Below are 16,727 nucleotides of genomic sequence, written 5' to 3' on the forward strand. Positions count from 1 at the left end.
ACTCATATTGTAACGTATATAACTCACTGACAATCAAATCCCTAAACCATCATCAGTAATGGTGTTGTATGTAGAGATTTCGATCAAATTTGGGGTTTCACTGATGTACGACCATCTTAAGTACATGCATGTTTTTTTCAGGTATAGGCTCCATGACTAACAGAGCAACGGGGAGGATTGGAGCAAACCTGTTCAAGGACTTTCAGGTGCTCAGCAGAATTTGGACTCATCCCTGGTGCCTTCAGCTCAGCTTCATCAGCAAAGAAAACAAGGTTAAAAAATCCCTTTAAATGCATGTTGATTTCTTATTAGTCCAGCAGTATGTTAAGAGTTTAACATTTTAACACATTTTCAGTTCACACTTAACTGGATTTTCATAACTATATTTTTTTATATTTATTTTCATATTTTGAAAAGAAGAGAATTAAAGCGGCAGCTCTGCTGAGAAAAGAAGAAACCACTGTGGTTGAGCGGTAAGACCTACTATGTTGATAATCACACTCTGCTTTAACAAAATATTTTCACCTCCTTTGTTTCTCATTAAATCTTCTGCACATCTAGTGGTTTATGAACATTTTTAGATTTTGTGAGCTTTTATGTGCCTTTGAAAGCCATGTTCAGTTAGTTCAATTATGTATTCCTGTAATTCTAGATAAATAAATGTGCAAAACATTCCAAAAAAAGGTATTGTGTAGATTGGTGTCACACAATGCATCAACTTTGTGAAATAAAGAAAGATAGGTATGAGTGCTTTCTGAAGTTTCAGTTACACTGCAACATTATTTTATGATGTATATTTTATTTATATACCTTTTATGCACTTTTCTTGCCTGATGTAGTGGACTGCGAGAGAACGAAGGAAAAGAAGGGAATACCGATGACAGCAGTACAGCAGTTATTGTTGGTGAGTCCAAGACCCTCCAGCAGTGGAAGGTATTAAAGCTTCATTTGTCACCAATACTCCAACCATAGTGTCATATTCTGTGTAGGAAAGAAAGCAACCATCAGCTCGAAGTCTCAGAGTCTAGATGAGGGCTGGTTCAAGAATCTGCTGACTGAAGAAGATGCCAAAATCCTGGAGCACTCGGGGAAGATGGTGCTCTTGTTTGAAATCCTCAGAATGGCTGAAGACCTGAACGATAAAGTGTATGTTTTTTTTTTTCTTTTCTTCTAATCTGAAGCAAATTTAAACAGAAAGACTGTCAGTGGTCTATCACGATGGTGACTGGTCCTCACATCTAACCAAATCCATTTTTGCATTTTTAGGCTTGTGTTCAGTCAGTCGTTGATCTCATTAAATCTAATTGAGGATTTCCTCAGGACTTTTCACCATGCCAGAGACCCATCCTCATTCAAAGGTATTCTGTTTATGGCAAATATTAATTGATTTAGAAAATGTCCTCCTTGAATGTACTGTCATTTAGATTTTTGTGCTTTATTGTTCTCACAGCGGGTAGCTGGATTAAAAACCTTGACTACTATCGTCTTGATGGTTCCACCAGTGCTCCGCTAAGGAAGAAATGGGCAGATCAATTCAATAATGCCAGCAATGATCGGTACAGATTATCTAACTGTTATTCCAATCTTTCTAAATATATAGATTATACTTTAATAAGATCCAGAGAGAATGTTTCACTGTGACATGACAAAGTTCCTCTTCCGATTGCATTTTATTGATCTTTATTTTAGCGGCCGATTGTTTCTCATCTCAACAAGAGCCGGCTCACTTGGCATCAACCTCGTTGCCGCCAACCGGGTCATCATCTTTGACGCCTCATGGAATCCCTCATATGACATACAGAGCATATACAGGGTGTACCGCTTCGGTCAGCTCAAACAAGTGTTTGTGTACCGCTTCTTGGCTCAGGTAAAGTCACTGGTCTTCATTTATATCTAAAACGTGAGGGTTTTGATAAACATAAGAGGAAAAGTGTTAATTTTAGTAAATAACTGATGCTACTATTTAACAATACCACGGCAACATTTTATGTTAAAAAAACAAACTGCACAAAATTACACGCTTGACATATGTGATACAGACTCTGTAATCTAAGTCAAACAAGCTGATGTGCATTCTAGTTTTAAAAGAGTTAATCTGTCTCTTTACAGTTTGTAACTGGCTGCACAGTGCCTGGAATAGTTGCTTATTTATTTTTTTAAGTTTTAACAAGTAGGGATTTTGCAGCGAATACAGCTATCATCTATTGTCTGAAAATAACCAATTAAACAGAACTTTATGTTAGCATTGTGTTTTTGGGACAAAATGCAGTCTTCTTGAGCTTCACTATTTGTACCTTAAGTCAGATCAATTTGAGGGTTCAAATGAATTGATTGATTGATGATTAATTGATTGATGGAATAGGAGTAAAGACGTTCCATTCTGCTACATACATTTATGTTAATTTTGTTCTGACTCCCCCAATCTTTGCTTTTTTTTTTCTTGAGGAATACTGGATTATTTTTATTTTTTTTGTGGTCAGTGTAAGATCTCCTGGAGCTGCTGTATTTTTATTGGACTTATATACCTTTCAGTCCTGTTTATTATTGCGGTCATTTTCATCTCCAGGGCACCATGGAGGAGAAGATCTATGATCGCCAGGTGACCAAACAGTCTTTGTCCTATCGAGTGGTGGATCAGCAGCAGATTGAGAGGCACTTCACCCTTTTTGAACTGACTGAACTTTACGTGTTTGAGCCAGACCTGCTGGGCGACCCAAACTCTAAGAAAAGCAAAAGAACCACCCCTGTTTTGCCAAAGGTGCCTTTATGTTCAGGTTCTTTGATGCCATGTAAAAATTACACACAGCTGTCTGAAAAGGGCTTACACGGTGGATTTGCAGTATTGAATGACTTTTTGTGTCCGTCTCTCAGGATAAGGTCCTAGCACAGCTATTACAAACCTGTAAAGACCAGATAGTGTCTTTCCACGAGCATCAATCTCTGCTGGACCATAAACAAGAGGAGGAGCTCAGTGAGGCAGAACGCAAAGATGCCTGGGCCGAGTATGAGGCCGAGGTAAAGAGCCGATCACTGCAAGACATTAATTATCATTAACAGGCCTCTGTCTAGTAAAACTGCATGCCCTAGACTTTGCAGTGTTTTACATTATAACTCTATGTACTTACTGTATGTAAATATGTGTCTTCCAGTCTACCAACCCTCCACCCAGCTCAAGCCTAAACAGCTTGGATACGAAAACCAACGAACAGCTAATGGTATACATAAGTATCATTTTCTAAAACCTTTTCTTAAAATTGCTGCTAGTGATGTTTGTGTGTTATACAACACATTCCATAAAAAAAAGGTCTTTGCAGGAATTGCTGAACAGCAGCAGAGCAAATGTAGCGGAGGCCTTTATGGCAACGCAGAGGACGACTTCTCACACTATCGAGGATTACATGTTACGAGTGGTGAGTGGCATTAAGGTCTCGTGGTAAAAGGAAGGATTTAAAATTAGGGTACATTTTTTAATGTGATAACAAACGTACAACAGCTAATTAAGGTCATATTTGACACCATGTTTTTTTAAAAATATGATTATACAGCATGTTCATAATCATAAATGTATCTTTCCGAATGCCCCCACTATGCTCTCCTTTTTATTGTTACATGCTGTGGAGTTAATAAAATACATTGCGGCACATTACTTTGCAGATAACAGATGATGCAAATGGCTCACGATATCGATCTTATGTTACAGTGAAAGATGTAATGTAAGATGAAATTACAGTGAAAATTGAATGAAAGTAACAGTGTTAATGACTGATATTGTTTGAGGGGTGCATCGGTAAAGGGTTGTTTTAGATTTGTATATTGGTTTGGAGGGGTTTAGAAATGGCAGGACTCATTTGTATGTTGATTCATAACAGAAAGGTAAAAAAAAATCTTATGTTACAGTTAAAGATCAGTTGTTCAGAATATTCTTTGTACCTTCTGTGTGTAACCATTTATTTATTTATGTTACAGTGGCAACAGTATCCTCAGCTGCCTGAGGCCACGGTTAAGACCAAAGCTAAGATTTGGAAAGTGTCTGATGAGAAGGAGAAGGAACGTAGACAGGCCTTTTATCGAGACATTTTTGCACAGCAACAAACGGTAAGTCATTTTTACATGTGTGCGTGCACGTGTACGTATATATACATACATACATATACAAATAGCCATTCTCATGTTTCATTCCCCCCCCCCGTAGCTTACACATAGCATTCAGGCCATACTGAAGAATCGAAGGATTCAAGTGAAGCAGCCGACCGTGACCACTGTGACCCAGCCTGGACAGACTTGAAGAAAATCATGTTTTGGTTGGAAAACAAAATGATGCCTCTCCTCTTTATCACTGCTCTACCAGTGAATTGAATGTATGTTTAACAATATGGAAAAATAACAGTCTGAGCTCCTATATCATTAAAACAACCTACCAGCAGCACATTATCAGATGTTATAGAACCTTATTTCCAATTCTTAGGATTTCAAGTAATGTAATTTCAGTTGCAATGTTCAGGTGTACTAACCATTTTGTTTTGTAACTTCTCAAGCACTTTAACTAACACCAAGTTAGGTTTAACAAATGTCTTTTAAGAGTTTGCAAAAGAAACGGGAGTTGTTCAACTGCTTCATACCAAAAACTTCTTGCGTCTGAACATCAATTTGATGGTTTACTGTACCTGTAGCCATACTGTACCTGCCTTACTGTTTAACCTCAATGTTTTTCTATTGAATTGTGTTTAACATTGTATGGGTTTGTTACCAGTTGTTATAATTATGTAATAAATTGACATAACTGAAATTGGTTCTTATTTTTAAATGTGTGTGTTTGTGAACCAGCACAAAGATTCAGGCCATGACAGAGATAGCAAAGATCTGTCAAAAGAGATCAAAGTTCTATCAGTGAGAATATCTGTTCAGTGTTATAAACCCTTAAAAAAAGTCCTTTCAGTTGTGCAGGACAATTAATTTTGTAAGGGAACAAATTTTCTTATTTTTTCAAGAATATCCTTCCCAGAAATTGTGTGCATATGTAGCTTAAATGCTGTTAATGTGTGTATCTCGCTACAGTGTCGGTCATGGTATTAGCCAACATAACTCTCCCTTCCGAGTTTCCAAGTAGAAACAGAACAGCTGTTCAGCCACAAGTTGTTCCCCTGAGCGGAAGGCTCCATGCCCAGAAGTGCATTTGTTAATTAATGAAAGCAAGCCAGCTGCAGTGGTGTAAAAACCCTTCAACGTTTCCCTCCAGCTCCACTTCAACTGACAATAGTGCAAAGGTATCAGTGCGTACAAAACTACGCAAAAATGTAAACACAGAATACCATTCTTATAAATTATATTTTTAGATGATATAAAAGACAGACTGGGAAAAAATTGAGTAACAGTCTTTGTGCACATGTAGATACAGCAGTTCATACAAAAGTTGGCAGTTTTACTATTATAAAAACGGTGTCGGTGTTCATGAACTTTTAATGCACAATCACCATGAAAGTGGTTTGGATTTGTGTAAACATACATACAAATATCCTTAGTCTGTCCAATTTATCTTAGATGATAAGCATTGTTCCCTTACACAAATGTTATCCAAGATAAATAGCTTTTATGCTTGAGTTTGGGATACAGTACAACCTCAAAAGAGAAATTGGTTCCACTTCTGTTTAAACAGTAGAAATTGTTAGATTTTAATGCATTATGTAGATCAACTGTATCAACTATAATGCTTAAAATGCACTGGAAACGTTGAGTTTAAAGTCGAGCAGGAAAGAGAACACATTTGAACATATGGATTGGAAATGTGAAATGGCATTTAACCACCAGCTCTGATTATGATGACATGCATTTAGCCAGTCATGTCCTCTACTTGCGTATTGTCTTTCAGGGTACAGGAGTGTATCCCAACATGCACTGGGCAGAAGAGACAACAGTCCATCAAAGGTTTAACAATATATGGTTAACATGTGGATCGCATTTCAGTTTAAAATAGTTGCTTGACTTGTGTTTAGAAAGGAAAAGATGATACACACACTCACAGGGAGAAAACTCCACAACAAATAAAACAAGTGATGTGCTCTCACATAACCAACTAAAAAAGAAAAAACACCAACAAGCAAGTGAAGGATAAAATTAAATTATTTCTGGACTGAGGTACTGCCAAATTTTATGTCCATGTAACTAGCTTAGAGGGTTTGGTGAGGTGTAAAAAAGAAATGATAACGCGACAACTCAGACACAGTCATCTTTTAAGTTAATTAATAAAAACTTGGTATATTAAAAAAATTATTTCAGTCCGCGAAAAGTAGTCCTTCCGTTTCCTGAAATCCTGGAAGTCTGACCCTCCAGATGGAGTTTTTAGTCTCCTACATGAACACATAGAGTACAGTACAACAGTTGGTCAAGTTTGAAGCTTCTTAGTCTGTCCACAGTAAAAAAAAATAAATAAAAAAAAAGCAGCTCCAAGCTGTGCAGTTGTCAGGTAACATATTCACGAGTGTCTCGAGCAGCGGGTTGTCAGTGTCCTGTATCCAGGTCCCTCATGTACTCCTGAAGTGCCAGGAGCCTGGCATCAATCTCTGACAGCTCAGCACCTGTATCCATGGAGCTCTCTGGGGTTGGATACATAAAAAATGGTAATAAGATGATATGTGGTGGCTTTTTTTCAATTTAAATCATTTTATTGCAGCAAAGATGTTAAAAGACTTGCATTAATTACCTTTGTCTTTCATTCTGTGTGTTGGAGTACTGCATAATGGCTTCCTGGTCAAAAGGCCTCCTCTAGACTAGAAACAGACAAATCGCACATTAAAAGGATAATAAGCCTGGCAATATTCTGGTTTTTCTTTTATTGTCAACAAACCTCATGAAAAGCCCAAAACTATCAATGAATGGATCTTACTAACAAGTATTGTCTGTGTCACCAAACTTTATATACTGTATGTAGCTTATTCCTCTGTGCAATGCTCCATTGTTAAAACAAATATTAAAGAAATGATTGCACTGGGTGAGGTATTCCTTCATTACGATGAACATAGGCACTGTAGTTTATTTTGAGTCATTCCCGCTCACTTGTGTCAAATTTATATTAATCTACGGATGAAAATAGTCCCCGACGAATGCACCATCTACTCCTTTTTGAATACGTTTGTCTAAAAACTACAGTGCCCAGATCGTTACCCTTATCCTTGAGATGAGAGAGCAGCAACAGTTAGTAACAGTGTACTAGAGTTAAATTAATTACCAAGCCACTCACCACACTGGGTCCATTGTAAGTCTGTTTTCTTGCTCTGTAGACACACCAAGAGATGTTAAAATAACCACCTAAAACAACAGAGACTAAACAAAACCTATCCAGAGGTAATTCCATCACCTGAACAAAGTTTTGGCCATTTCATCCATATCCACTAACGAGCTTTCAGAGGAGTTCCTGCTCCCTCTCCGCTCCACTGATAAACTCCTGCCTCTGCTGCCAGAACGGGCCATCTGAGGATAGGCCTCTCTGGAACGTGAACGGCCCCTCTCAGAGACAACAGGTGATGCCAGCATGTCCCTCCGTACCTTTCTTTGTCTGACACAGAAAACAGGGTTAAAACTGTTGCTCCGAGCAGCTACAACATCAAATGCCAGTGTGCTGTCAAAAGGAAAAAGAATGGAGACCAACTTTTTGACATCTGCCTCTTTCTGTCTGCGCTGTCTGTCCTGGATGTAAGCAGTTGGGTCAAAGCGTTCTACCCGGGACCCTGTTAGATAGTAGGTGGGAATATTTGGATTTAAACACATCATCACCTTATATTTGAAATAATAGGCCAAACTACTGCAACATCATGAGCAGATCCAGTACCAGTGGGGGAAGGTGACGGCCTGGGTATGCGAGCACGTGGTCCCGAGGAGTCCGCTCTTCTTCCCCTTTCCTCTGACCTTTGCCCTCTGTCCTCCATCCGTTCTCTGGATCCTGAGCGAGCCCTGACTGTCCCGTACCCGGACCTCCTCTCGCGGGAGAGAGAGCGATAGATTTCCCCATCAACTCGAGAGCGAATGTGACCGGCCACAGGAGTCACTCTACTGCAGACACACAAAGAGGGTGTGTGCTAAGTAGGTAAACAATATTCAGATTTAACAATTTCACTCCACATTGTAAGTAAATGAATGGAAAAAAAGAGAGAGAAAGTAAAGACATAGTACACGCTTAGACAGTCTTACCCTCTCCGTAGCAACGCCAGTTCACTGGTGAGATTCTTGACACGAACACGGAGAGCACACTCCGATGCTCTCAGCTCCTCAACCTAGCCAGGACAGGGCATTAAAAAAAAAAGTTAAAACCAGCTGAGTCACAAAGGAAACAAGATTCATCTTTTTGACTACTTTGAGAAGCAGAAGACGTCCACCTGCTCCATTAGGAGTTGCTGCTCCTGGCATCTCTTGCTCGCCGAGCGTTGACTTTTGGCCCTCTCCTTCACAAGCTGCTCCTCCAGCGTCCTCACCACATCTCTGACCCTCCAGTCCTCTCGTCCGGATGTGGGACCACTTCCGCTGATCTGCAGTCGCTCCAGAACCTTGCCCATGGACTCCTTCTCTTCTTTGACCAGAGCCAGCCTTGAAAACAGTAGGAGACTTTTATTCACATTGTGGGTACCTTCACATTGGTCACGACGATGGAAATGAAGTGCAACCTACTCTGCTCGAAGCCGCTGTATTTCTAGTTCTGCAGATTTGTTAATTCCATGAGAGGAGACGGTGTTGAGCTCGGCCCTCAGAGCTCGGACTTCCTTCTGTAGGGCAGCCGGGTCAGGCTTACCCACATAGGGCAGGGGTAAAGGGTAGTGTATCCTACAGTCCAAAACAGTCAGCAAATCATGTGTTATTACCACAGACATAATCAAAATACTGAGGAACTAAATCTGTGGCCCAAAGAGGGCATCGCCAAACAAAATTTGGTTTAATATGTAACTATGTTTGTTGCTACAGAGGCACAAACCTGTCAAACTCCACAGTGTATATGAGGATTAGATATCTTTTGGCAGTGAGAACAGATGACTGCTGATGGCCGCGAGGACGACTAACCACTCCTGCTTTTCGGTTACGTAGCAGCTCCAGGTCAGCATAGGTCAAGAGGTCAAGTGTAACAGAATCACTCATCTGCAGAAAAAGCTCAAGTTAACTATGCAACATTAAAAAATAAAACAGTAACACAACACACATCTGTAGCTGCTCTGGTGGCCTCCTGATTTAAAAATAAGTATTTTGTTATGTCTGCCTGACCCTTAGGTTTACAGCAATACATTTTTTTTTTTACCATTTCATTTACATTTAAATACACAAATAATAACAATTATGTATTTTCTCATCTGAGAATCATGAATCTAGTGTGATATTAAGGTGTATTGATATACAATTCTTTGTTTCACTGTCTTTGCACAAGTTTGACTGTGTATTTGTTGTCTGTGTGTATTACTTTTGTTTTAGCAACAAATGGCCTGACAGGCAGTACTAACGTTTGTTGAAACAGCACACACAAGATTTCTAAATGTACCCAAATTTCCAAATGTTTCTTATTTTCCTCCAGGCCCTCTCCTTTTGGCCCCTGGTCCTTAACATTAATGAAAAGATTAGAGGGAATAAGACAGCTCGGGATAACTGTACTTTTTTTTTCCTCGCTCAAGTGGAAACATTGAACTCGAATGAATGACTCGCGCCTCAGCTCACACAGCCCCGGGCAAATCTGTGTCTGTTCACATCTTTCTATTGTCTTTGTATGCATTTGTGCCACCCCTGCATTTGTTTTTCATTCATATCATATATTTATATCTGTGTGCACCTTCAAACCTACCTTTCTAACAGCTGATTCCAACATGCTGCAGAAAATAGGGAACTGCTTGAAGTTGCCAGTTTTGCGGGTGAGGTCCTCAATGTCTAAAAGAAAAACATGAAATAGTGTGAGTGAGAATATATGTGCCTGTGATGACATTTCATCTGGAATAAATGTATGCTACTTACATGCTGGATCAAAGTCCCCCCTCCATTGATCGGCTGTCACTGAGTCAGAGATTTCGACTATCAGCAAACCCTTGTCCACCTCTATCTTCACAGAAAACTCCACTCCTCGAAATACAATGTCCTCCATCACCTCAGAGCCCTCCTCCATCGCTCTGGGTCTGTGTAGGAGAAATAGATCTATCAATCAATCAACTGTTGTTCAAAAGCACAGCTAAGTAATGTTAGTGGGCAAGTTTACAAGCTCCTGTATGGTTAAAAATTGCACAGTCACAGAGATACATCTGATGCCAGGAACAAATCTAAAGCCTGATCATAACCCTGACTTGATTTGCAAAGTCTTGCAGGAGGGCTGGGCGCCCGGATAGCTCAGTTGGTAGAGTGGGCGCCCATATATAGAGGTTTACTCCTCGACGCAGCGGGCCCGGATTCGACTCTGACCTGCGGCCCCTTGCTGCATGTCATTCCCCCCTCTCCCCTTTCATGTCTTCAGCTGTCCTGTGGAAATAAAGGCCGAAAATGCCCAAAAAAATAATCTAAAAAAAAAAAAAACAGGAGGGCTTGATGTTAACAGGCTGCACTTGTCCCATAGTGTGGTGGGGGTTTAGGAACTTAGATCTCTGGCCTCCCAGCAGAGCCTCAGACCAGATGGAGCCATCGACATAGTATCAAACGTCTTGACACATTTGGACACAAATGAACCTGATTCAGTGGCTTAAAGAGCTTAACAGGGGGAATTTGAATGGAGAAAAGTGTATTCTGTTAACATTTTAAATGATACGTTTGCTCGTTTTTGAGTATTTCATACGTCCGCTAGTGGGTTCGTGGTCTGAGGGAAACCAAAGCCACATTATCAGTAAATCAGGTAGTGCATATAGCATGTGTTTGCACTGTTTTCTACTCACATGATTGTTTTTTAAGAGTGTGTTATATTTGTATTTTTTTGTTTCAGTAACATAAGAACCTAGATGTAAAAACATAAACATAGGGGTATAAGGTTGTTTTAAACGTATCCATATCATTCTTGTGTTCTCTCCTATTTCACCTGGCTCATCCATAGGCTGTAAAAATAAGGGCTCACCTCACAGTCTGTACAGTCATCAACACAACGCGAGGGGCGGTAGCGAGCCAACAGAGTCCATTTCCAAAGGTGTCATCATTTTTATTGGGAAAAAGTTCTGGTTGGTTGGGCATACCATTTGTCGAGGACTCCGTAAATGTCTTAAGTCATGTTTTACGAGGTAAGTTATTAATTGTGTCTCTTTTGTTGCGTTACAATGCTGTTAGATTGACTCCACTTTCTCCCGTGCACAGTGAAATCCTTGTTAACCTCATCTTTCACTGTTCATGCACAGACAACATTATAGACGATGGGGGTAACGGCGGTAATGCTTGTTTAACGTTAGCTAGTTCACAACAGTAACATTAATTTTGGGACTCGGCTAAATTGATCACTTACTTGCAGACTTCTGAAATATACCGTTAGGCAACTAACGTAAAGTTGACGCTACGTTATATTCTAACGTTATTTCTCTGTCAATAGATCCTAACATATTCGCTCTGGTAACGTTAGCTAAGGTAAGCTAGCATGGACATTATTGTTAGTTAGCGCTGGGTCACGCAAGTTAGTTAAATTGAGTCACAGTTAGCTAACCAAGCCATTTGTAAGTGAATCAAACATGTTATTCAGTGTCCGAATAAACACCAAACAAAAATACGTTAACGTTACCTTTGGTCGCAGTAATGATCCGTAAGTTACTGAGGTAAGCTGTGAAGGTAAGCTGTCAACACATAACGTTAGCTACTCGTTGGAAAAACATCGCGGTGCGTTAGCTAGGTGAAGTTCATGAAACAGCTGACCGCTTGATTGGTGGTACAATACGGTCCAAAACCATTTGGAAGCCACCGTGGAGACGGGAGCGGTTCAACAACCGGGAACCGTTAAATTCTTCTTCTTCACTTTGCTATGCCTCCGCTGCCTCTTCCTCTGCTTTAACTTTACAGAGGCTCTACGCCTCTCAGGCGCATCGCTGCCCTCCATTGGTGGTGAACGGACACTACCTCAGTACTGCACGACCTGTTTTATGCACTCTATGTGCACGACTACAATATGATGCTGAAAATTAATAGTGGTGGGAAAAATATATGATGTAGTTGCAACATAACAATCTAAATGCTCCATTATACAATTAACATTACAAAAGGTGACTGATATACAATTACAGGAGTATCATCACTGATTATATTGCTGCAGAAAAAATGCAAAATATACTATATATATAAAGATTCTCTATAAGGAAACCCTCTCTGGTAAAAGTAAAAAAAATGGCGTCTGTGCATATTTTCAGATTATTATAACTTGCATTAATTTGTAAGCAGCATTTTACTGTTGTAGTTGGTTGAAGTAGAGCTAACTGCTTTATATACTTTTTATAGTTTCATCTCTAACAGTGCATCATAATTTATGAATCGATCACCTGTTGTGAATGTAATTCATCTCCAAAGTAACTATAGTAGCTTGAGTTGTCAAATAAATATAGTGGACTAAAGTACAACATTTCCCTCCAGAATGTAGTGTAGTAGAAGTATTAAGTAGCAGCTATCTAAAGTAAAAGTGTAGTGTAGTGGTGCTTACTTTCCACTACTGCAAATCAAAACATTTAGCATTTAAGTAGAGATGGTCCGATACCATTTTTTGCTTCCCGATACCGATTCTGATACCTGAACTTGCGTATCGGCCGATACCGAGTACCGATCCGATACCAGTGTGTCATATATTTTATTATGTTTTAACAACTGTATACTACTATCCCTGTATGGATGTGATATTATTTCTATATCTTTGTTGTCAGTCTGGCTCAGGTTAAACTCTTTGTGAAACATGAACAAACACAAACAATGAATGCCCCAGAACTTTCTTTTATTATCCAGTTTGACAGTCAGTTATAACGGAAAAAGAACATAAATAAACTACTTTAACGTACATTTTCTTTAGGGCTTTATTACGTGGTATTGGATTGGTGCATTAACTCCAGTACTTCCCGATACCGATACCAGCGTTTTAGGCAGTATCGGAGCCGATACCGATACTGATATCGGTATCGGAACATCTCTACATTTAAGGTATCAAATGTACATCTCACATGATATGTCATGATATGATATTAATTAATGATATTAATATTATCAGTGAGCAAGATACAAAAGCTGCAGTTAATTCAAAACAGTGCTGCTAGATTATCTAATTTATAATGATCTGAGGAACAGACAGAACCAGAAATATATTCATATTTGTCAAGCTGGTACCAGTTTTATCAAAATTATAATAGTAGACACATTTCCCTTCAATCAACCGATTAATTGTGTCGGTACCACATTTTCAACATAATTTCCAACTTCCATGTTGACATTGTCAACATCTGTGTGTTCAGCCTTCCACTTTTTGGTTCAGTGTTTAATAGCAATTTTCAGTAGAAAACAAGTGCTTTTTGTAAATGTTTGATTTACCTCTTGCACAAGATCAGAGCCGACCCCGTCCTTTCTTCACTTAGTCTTGGTGTACGGCTGTTTCCATGGAGACATTGTTCACCCATTAGGCAAAAAGTCGAGTGACTGAGTCTGAAGTCTGCTGCTTGTCTGTAACGACGCAGAAAAACACAGGCAGCAGAGGAGTGTGACCTGGAGTGTGTGTGTACTAAAGAATGACTGACTGAGGTTTTTGGTCTTCCCATGCAGAACTCCGCATGGAAGAAACACAAAAGTTGTGGGACTTCATCTCTCCTCCCTATGACTCCCAAGAAACCTCAGCAGTGGCTGCAAGTGGTCGGACATGCAGGTTAGTTTATCTGGTCTTACTTGTTGTTAATTTTGCTCCTCAGCGGGTCTAAATCTAAAAATCCACAATGTAAGTAATAGAATATATGTGGTTTGTCTTCTTTTCCTTGCTTGTCTTTACAGGGAGCTTTCATGTTGGGGATTATGGCACACTGCTGAAGAAGTTTTGTGAGGGGGAGCAACAATGCTACCTTAGGCTGATGGAAGACGTTTTGAGGCCCTTTGTTCCAGCCTACCACGGTGTGGTGCAGCGGGACGAGCAGGATTACAACATGATGGATAACTTGCTGACCCATTTTAACTCACCTGCCATCATGGACTGCAAGATGGGCAGCCGGTAAGTTTTAACGGGCAATTTTTGTCACCAAGTTAGATAAGTTTTATTTCAGAAAATTTTTAAGGAGACGTGCAGCACTACTTCTCAAAACGGCCTGATATTTTTTTGATATAACCTGAATATCAATATATTAGAGGCTGAAATACAACACTATAAAACACTCAGAAATGTATTAGACGTTTAATTTCGTTGCAGTTGTCAGACAGAAAAAAAGGGTTTCATGGAGAATAAAAGATTATTTGTAAATACTAAACAAATGGGCATCTGTTACGCTCAAATGATCTTATTGGTGCTTACGTTAAAGCAATACATTCCTCTTTGAAGCTTTGTTTTTTTCAGTGTTATAATAGCTTTTAATGTAGTTAATAAGCTCCAGTCACAATAACAGTTAGTCACTGTCCTTCACAGCACATACCTGGAGGGGGAGCTGCAGGTGGCCAGAGAACGGCCCCAGCCTCGTAACGATATGTATGAGAAGATGGTGGCTGTGGACCCAGAGGCCCCAACGGTCCAGGAACGAGCCCTGCAGGCAGTGCTGAAAACCAGGTACATGCAGTGGAGGGAGACGCTGAGCTCCACAACATCTCTGGGTTTCCGTATCGAAGGATTCAGGGTAAGTTCATCCAAGATGGTTTGTGTCAGGTCATTGATTTATCTTGATACTGTATATAGGGAATACATGCATACATACATTTTTTTTTTTCAGAAATAAATGTCTATTTTAATAGTTTAATAGCTACACATTTTGCATCACAATGCTGTAACCTGTACGTTTCCTGTGCAGAAGTCAAATGAAGAATGTCACACAAACTTTAAAAGGACCAAAAGCAGAGAGCAAGTGATGGAAGCACTTAACAACTTTGTTGAGTCCAATACACACATTGTGGTAAGTGTGACCCTCACTGACTTTCATGTACTTGTAGTTTGTAGATTTGTTTTCTTTCCTCTCATGTAAATCTTGTCTTCCCTTCAGTGGGGCTATCTGAGACGGTTGAAACAACTGCGGCAGGTCTTGGAGGCGTCAGACTTCTTCAGAACACATGAGGTTAGATGTGGGACGGTTTTGTTAAATAGTGTAAAGGGCAAAAAAAAAGCACTGGGCATGTTCCAAAAGAACTATGTTTGAAATCTATGGTGCTCATTTTTTGTTGGCTGGTGTAGGCATGCTTAGGCTTATACTGTAATATAGCACATTTGTCCAGTGGTGGCACGTTTTCCTAACAGCTGTATCCTTGCAGGTCGTGGGCAGTTCCTTACTGTTTCTGCATGACTGGACAGGCAGAACAGGAGTCTGGATGATTGACTTTGGAAAGACAGCGGCATTGCCGGCACACCTTGCCTTGGACCACCGCACTCCCTGGGTAGAGGGCAATCGAGAAGATGGCTACCTGTGGGGTCTGGACAACCTCATTGATATACTGGCCAACATGCTGCCACTGACCTGAATACCTCTCTAAACTTGTGGAAATGTACTCTTAATCTTTCCCTTCCACCACTCATAAGTGAGTGACTGCAGATGCAATGGCTTCTGAAATGTTTGTGTTATCGGAATTGTGGGAATTAGAAAATGCAGAATAAGGGTGCAAAAAAGGAAGATGTGATTGATTACAAAAGTAAATACTTTCCAGAGCAGATTCATTTTCAGCAAATTGGGCCCACAATATTGATCAAAAGGTCATTCGTGATTTATGGAATCTCAACCTGAGCCTTGTAAAGTTTGACCACTGAATGGACTCACCTGCACTGCACTGCCGCTAAAGCCTAACACAATGTCAGTTTCCGACCTCAGCAGGAGACATCCAACCCTACTGTCTTGAGATGACCTGCTCATTATTTCAGGAAACACTTGAAAAAAGCAATTATAAGCCAAAGACATGGCTGCCCCCTTTGGCTTGAGATGATCAGCAGTTTAAATGTCTCAATGTGTCATTAAATTAGTGTTAAAACTATTAAACTTATTTCCTACATTTCTTGAATTCATTTGTTTGCCTCCCTGTTAACACATTAGAATTGTGAAATAATTTCACCATTTATGCATTAATGAAAACACTAATCTTTGGGACTTCAATGGATATCAATGTCAAGTAATGTGGCAGTTTATTTTTATTTTCACATTAAATTTTATATTATTTTCAGTCTTGTCTTTGTCCTTTTACAGGTAATTATGAGTGGCTAAAAAACTGGGAAATGATTTCAGCCATGTTAGCCGTGTGACGCTAGGGAAGGCATTGTTAGTCAGTTAGTCCACCACTTTGGTCCAGACTGAAATATCTCCAAAACTATTGGACGGATAGGCCCAAAATTTTGTACAGACATTTATGGTCTCCTGAAAATGAAAATTTTGCTCTAGCACCAACATGAGGTAACAATCAACTGACATTATCCAATGGATAGTATATCAACACAATGAGGAATAATATTACAAAAAAATATTTCTATATTAAATGAACTCGCCTTATTTATCCTTCCTGCAGGGTTAGGGTTAGAGGCTGACACCCTGATTGCTCTCTGGTTGAAATGTGAATCTTTTTGTCTCAGTAGCAATTATTGGTCTTGATGACTCATGAAAACCAGCTGTTTTTGT

The 16,727-nt window shown here is 39.7% G+C and overlaps 3 protein-coding genes across 7 annotated transcripts in view; 2 read left to right on the plus strand and 1 right to left on the minus strand.

Annotated features, from left to right (window-relative positions):
- LOC116064704 (transcriptional regulator ATRX-like) overlaps nucleotides 1–6,071 on the plus strand; it is a 27,283-nt gene extending 21,212 nt beyond the window's left edge. For 2 of the 3 annotated variants that reach the window (XM_036008597.1, XM_031319888.2), the window contains exons 23-35: nucleotides 142–273; nucleotides 404–473; nucleotides 840–904; nucleotides 990–1,146; nucleotides 1,267–1,358; nucleotides 1,451–1,556; nucleotides 1,690–1,867; nucleotides 2,567–2,758; nucleotides 2,872–3,015; nucleotides 3,150–3,215; nucleotides 3,315–3,410; nucleotides 3,967–4,095; nucleotides 4,193–6,071. In XM_036008597.1, the coding sequence (XP_035864490.1) occupies nucleotides 142–273; nucleotides 404–473; nucleotides 840–904; nucleotides 990–1,146; nucleotides 1,267–1,358; nucleotides 1,451–1,556; nucleotides 1,690–1,867; nucleotides 2,567–2,758; nucleotides 2,872–3,015; nucleotides 3,150–3,215; nucleotides 3,315–3,410; nucleotides 3,967–4,095; nucleotides 4,193–4,285 (1,520 nt within the window). In that variant the 3' untranslated portion in view covers nucleotides 4,286–6,071. Of the gene's footprint in view, nucleotides 1–141; nucleotides 274–403; nucleotides 474–839; nucleotides 905–989; nucleotides 1,147–1,266; nucleotides 1,359–1,450; nucleotides 1,557–1,689; nucleotides 1,868–2,566; nucleotides 2,759–2,871; nucleotides 3,016–3,149; nucleotides 3,216–3,304; nucleotides 3,411–3,966; nucleotides 4,096–4,192 lie in introns of all 3 variants that reach the window. The other variant, XR_004899124.1, reaches the window with a different exon arrangement.
- On the minus strand, nucleotides 5,356–11,999 carry ccdc61 (coiled-coil domain containing 61). Of its 2 annotated transcripts, none has more exons than XM_031319891.2 (13): nucleotides 11,702–11,999; nucleotides 9,976–10,133; nucleotides 9,809–9,891; nucleotides 8,957–9,117; nucleotides 8,656–8,808; nucleotides 8,367–8,574; nucleotides 8,182–8,264; nucleotides 7,823–8,043; nucleotides 7,643–7,721; nucleotides 7,352–7,549; nucleotides 7,235–7,268; nucleotides 6,698–6,764; nucleotides 5,356–6,590 (listed from the first exon to the last, which is right to left on the minus strand). In XM_031319891.2, the coding sequence occupies exons 2-13, from the start codon at nucleotides 10,121–10,123 to the stop codon at nucleotides 6,496–6,498; spliced, it is 1,530 nt and encodes a 509-aa protein (XP_031175751.1). In that variant the 5' UTR covers nucleotides 10,124–10,133; nucleotides 11,702–11,999; the 3' UTR covers nucleotides 5,356–6,495. The 2 variants fall into 2 exon arrangements, with proteins under 2 accessions (XP_031175751.1, XP_031175749.1); XM_031319889.2 differs by lacking the exon at nucleotides 11,702–11,999 and adding an exon at nucleotides 11,054–11,254.
- Nucleotides 10,978–15,726, plus strand: itpkca (inositol-trisphosphate 3-kinase Ca). 2 transcript variants are annotated; one of them, XM_031319892.2, is made up of 7 exons: nucleotides 10,978–11,213; nucleotides 13,708–13,807; nucleotides 13,930–14,143; nucleotides 14,552–14,756; nucleotides 14,928–15,029; nucleotides 15,117–15,188; nucleotides 15,382–15,726. In XM_031319892.2, the coding sequence occupies exons 1-7, from the start codon at nucleotides 11,202–11,204 to the stop codon at nucleotides 15,586–15,588; spliced, it is 912 nt and encodes a 303-aa protein (XP_031175752.1). In that variant the 5' UTR covers nucleotides 10,978–11,201; the 3' UTR covers nucleotides 15,589–15,726. The 2 variants fall into 2 exon arrangements, with proteins under 2 accessions (XP_031175752.1, XP_035864491.1); XM_036008598.1 differs by lacking the exon at nucleotides 10,978–11,213 and adding an exon at nucleotides 11,329–11,550.
- Nucleotides 15,727–16,727: the final 1,001 nt, after the last annotated feature.

This window comes from Sander lucioperca, chromosome 13, assembly GCF_008315115.2.
Source record: "Sander lucioperca isolate FBNREF2018 chromosome 13, SLUC_FBN_1.2, whole genome shotgun sequence".
In the NCBI taxonomy this organism is placed as follows: domain Eukaryota; kingdom Metazoa; phylum Chordata; class Actinopteri; order Perciformes; family Percidae; genus Sander; species Sander lucioperca.

What these genes read in the sequence shown, in the direction of transcription:
- ccdc61 (XM_031319889.2), bottom strand. Translation starts at nt 11,166, where the DNA reads ATGCCCAACCAACCAGAACTTTTTCCCAATAAAAATGATGACACCTTT. An exon ending in TACACTGTGGAGTTTGACAG is followed by an intron (nt 8,809 to 8,956) that starts GTTTGTGCCTCT and finishes TTTGGACTGTAG; the next exon opens with GATACACTACCCTTTACCCC. An exon ending in CTTACAATGGACCCAGTGTG is followed by an intron (nt 6,765 to 7,234) that starts GTGAGTGGCTTG and finishes GTCTGTTTCTAG; the next exon opens with TCTAGAGGAGGCCTTTTGAC.
- itpkca (XM_031319892.2), top strand. An exon ending in GCAAGTGGTCGGACATGCAG is followed by an intron (nt 13,808 to 13,929) that starts GTTAGTTTATCT and finishes TTGTCTTTACAG; the next exon opens with GGAGCTTTCATGTTGGGGAT. An exon ending in ACTTCTTCAGAACACATGAG is followed by an intron (nt 15,189 to 15,381) that starts GTTAGATGTGGG and finishes GTATCCTTGCAG; the next exon opens with GTCGTGGGCAGTTCCTTACT.